A 3,610-nucleotide genomic window follows, 5' to 3' on the forward strand; every position below is an offset into this window, starting at 1 on the left:
ACACACACACACACACACACACACACACACACACACACACACACACACACACACACACACACACACACAGGAGCAGGTGTGTTGACTCTGTCCCTCCCCCAGCTGCAGCCTTCCCTCGCCTGTCTCTGATGAACGGCCTGATGCCTGCTGCTCCTCACCTCTCCAACACTGAGCCCAGCACCACCCCGGGTCCAGCCAGGTTCAGGGTACTTCCCCCGCAGGGCCCCGCCCCCTGCTTAGCCTCCACCAATCAGACGTCAGCAGCTCCAGAGGGCGAGCAGGACGCCCTGTCATCGGCTCAGAAGAGCATGTTGAAGTGGGAGAAGGAGGAGAGTCTGGGAGAGCTGGCCACTGTCGCCCCGGTTCTTTACTGCAACACAAACTTCCCCCAGCTGAGGCAGCAGTACCCCGGTACACACACACACACACACACACACACACACACACAGCCTTTATGTGTCACAGTAACAGATAAATTACAGCTTGGTCATGTTTGTGTGTCAGACTGGCCCACTCGGGTGAAGCAGATCACTAAACTGTGGAGGAAGGCCAGCTCCCAGGACAGAGCTCCCTACGTGGTGAGTTTCACTTTCTCTATTAGGCTGGGTCAGAACCGTCAGACTGGGTCAGAACCTTCAGACTGGGTCAGAAACTTCAGATCAATGGTCATGTCACTAGCTATAGAGTCTAATGGGCCACGTCCAGTCCAGTAATACAGATCAATGGTCATGTCACTAGCTATAGAGGCTAATGGGCCATGTCCAGTCCAGTAATATAGTTCAGTGGTCATGTCACTAGCTATAGAGGCTAATGGGCCATGTCCAGTCCAGTAATACAGATCAATGCATCTCTCTGCTCCCTTCAGTCACGTCTTGTTTCCTGTCTGCAGCAAAAAGCCAGAGACAACCGAGCGGCTCAACGCATCAACAAGGTTCAGCTGTCCAACGACCCGCTGAAGTGCCTGCAGCCCGTGCAGCAGCAGGTGCAGGTGCCACCGCCCCCGCCGCCACCGCCACAGCAGCTGGGACCCTACGACCACATGTCCATGGAGGCGGATATGTCCCTGAAGGACCCACTGAGGCCCARAGAGTCAGAACAGGAGCAGGAGTGGAAGCTTAGACAGGTGAGGCTCAGTCTGTGGACAGGTGTTTTATAACCTGATGACATCACTTATGCCGTGACTCCTCCTCTTTCAGCAAATGCGTCAGAAGAGCAAGCAGCTGGCCAAGATGGAGGCCACGCAGAAACTGGAGCAGGTGAAGAACGAGCAGCGCCAGCAGCAGCTCCGCCTCACAGGACACCTGTCCCCAGAGGCCGCCGCCCATCAGCCTGCTGCAGGGGACAGCACCTCCCCCCAACACCAGCCGTCCAGCAGGCAGCACCTCCTCCAGCAGGGGAGCTCGGGGTCGGCCGGTGAAGTGTTCCTCCGACCACAAGCCCCTCCCCTCTCTGGCTTCTCCTCACTGCCCTCCTCTCCCCTGCACCAGCCCCCGTCCTCCCCCCAGGTCTTTTCACCTCCCTCCTCCCGCCCGTCCTCTCCATGGGACCCCTACAGTAAAGGTGCAGGAACTCCTCGGCCCTCCTCATCCCAGTCAGGAGGTGCTCCGGCTCCTCAGCAGCAGCGCCTCGTCTCCCTAGGCGCCTCCCCGGCTCACGACACAATTAACTCCCCCGCCCCATCTCCAGACTCCAAAACCTGCGAGACCTCACAGTCCGGTAACTCCTCCTCTGTTCCTCCTGCTTCTCCTGCTGTTCCTCCTGCTTCTCCTCCTGCTAACTCCTCTGTTCTCCTGCTAACTCCTCTGTTGTACTATTAAATTCTTAGACTGTGTTGTTCTCTGATACCATAACTCCTCAGGGCTCCTCCTCCTCAGTTTAACTCCTCCTCAGGGCTCCTCCTCAGTTCATCTCCTTCTCAGTTTAACTCCTCCTCCTCAGTTTAACTCCTCAGTTTAACTCCTCCTTCTCAGTTTAACTCCTCCTTCTCAGTTTAACTCCTCGTCAGTTTAACTCCTCCTCCTCAGTTTAACTCCTCAGTTTAACTCCTCCTTCTCAGTTTAACTTCTTCTCAGTGCTCCACCTCCTCAGTTCAACTCCTCGTCAGTTTAACTCCTCCTCAGTTTAACTCCTCCTCAGTGCTCCTCCTCAGTCTAACTCCTCTGTTGTACTATTAAATTCTAAGACTGTGTTGTTCTCTGATACCATAACTCCTCAGGGCTCCTCCTCCTCAGTTTAACTCCTCCTTCTCAGTTTAACTTCTTCTCAGTGCTCCTCCTGCTCCTCAGTTTAACTCCTCCTCAGTTTAACTCCTCCTCAGNTAACTCCTCCTCAGTCTAACTCCTCCTCAGTCTAACTCCTCCTCAGTCTAACTCCTCTGTGTTCTTGCAGGCTCCCAGCAGGGCAGGATGGGGATGATGAGCCCGTCCTCAGGCTCCGCCCCCGACCTGTCAGTAAGACAGGTGGGTGTTCGAGCAGGTGAAGTCCAGCAGAGGATGAACCAACAGGTGGTGGTCCCCGGGTCTCCTGGTCGGGGGAGCGAGTTTCTTCAGGGTGGGGTGTTTAAAGCCCCCATGCCCCCCCAGCAGGAGGTGGGAGGAGCACGCAGAGAGCTGTCCAGACCCACGGACCTGGGTTTCTCTTTTCCCCAAGTCCTGGAACCGTCCTTTCCTTCTAGTCCTCTGTCCAGCCTGGGCTCCCCCCACTGCAGCCCCTATGCTCAGACCCCCGGCACCCCCCGCCCAGACTACAGCCAGCAGACCGGGGACCTGCTCCCCCAGCAGTCCCCTCTGAGCTCCCGGCCCTCCCCCGACCCCTACAGCAACCCTCAGACTCCTGGTACGCCCCGCCCCCACTCTGACTCCGCCTACCTCACAGCCCCCCCAGCACTGAGACCGGACCAGTTTCCCCAGCCGCCCGCTGGTCCTCGCCTGTCCCCATCCCACCCCCCATCAGACCCTTACGCCTCCAACCCAGGGACGCCCCGCCCATCAGAGCGCTTCCCACGCTCCCCGGGGGGTCCGCGGTGCCCTGACCTGTATGCTCCGCCTGCAGGGACCCCCAGACCTTCACCAGACCCTTATCTGCAACAGCCCAACACCCCCTGGACCCAGACCCAGCCTGCAGCATCCGGGTTGTCCCCCCTGACCTCAGGACCATCAGCTGAGGTGGGTAAATTTACCGTGACCCCCCCCCCCCAGCTCCTGGACCTGAAGACCACTTTAAGGGGTCCAGTTTACCTGTCTTTGGTCTGTGAGGGTCTTTGCTCATGTTCTGGTCCACTGTGTCTCCTCTGGTCCCTTACAGCGGTCTCCAGGACGTCCACAACAAGACTCGTTCCCCAGGACCAGCAGCAGCCAGACCCCAAAGGCCCCGGGTGGACCTGAGGAGACCAGCTTCTCCCTGCACAGTGGGCTTCAGGATCCGGGTCAGGATGTGGGTCACAGGACACCAGGTCTGTCCCAGACTGAGCAGACCACAGCCAGTGGCCTGTCAGCAGTGGGCGTGGCCTCTCTGGATGGACCAATCAGTGCGCTGCCTCAGCTCGGAGACTCAGAGGAGAAACTGCGGCAGGTAGGACTGCTCTTCTTCTTCTTCTTCTTCTTCTTCTTCT

The 3,610-nt window shown here is 57.9% G+C and overlaps 1 protein-coding gene across 1 annotated transcript in view; it reads left to right on the top strand.

The window, feature by feature from the left end:
• The window catches only part of LOC106534057 (histone-lysine N-methyltransferase 2C), a gene marked incomplete at its 5' end in the record, with an annotated part of 29,804 nt that overhangs the window by 3,219 nt on the left and 22,975 nt on the right, over positions 1-3,610 (top strand). Inside the window, 6 exon segments of the mRNA XM_014030570.1 lie at positions 103-411; positions 505-578; positions 890-1,123; positions 1,197-1,716; positions 2,389-3,164; positions 3,304-3,570. Of these exon segments, the coding sequence (XP_013886024.1) occupies positions 103-411; positions 505-578; positions 890-1,123; positions 1,197-1,716; positions 2,389-3,164; positions 3,304-3,570 (2,180 nt within the window).

The sequence above is a fragment of the Austrofundulus limnaeus genome, unplaced genomic scaffold (assembly GCF_001266775.1).
Source record: "Austrofundulus limnaeus strain Quisiro unplaced genomic scaffold, Austrofundulus_limnaeus-1.0 Scaffold1080, whole genome shotgun sequence".
In the NCBI taxonomy this organism is placed as follows: domain Eukaryota; kingdom Metazoa; phylum Chordata; class Actinopteri; order Cyprinodontiformes; family Rivulidae; genus Austrofundulus; species Austrofundulus limnaeus.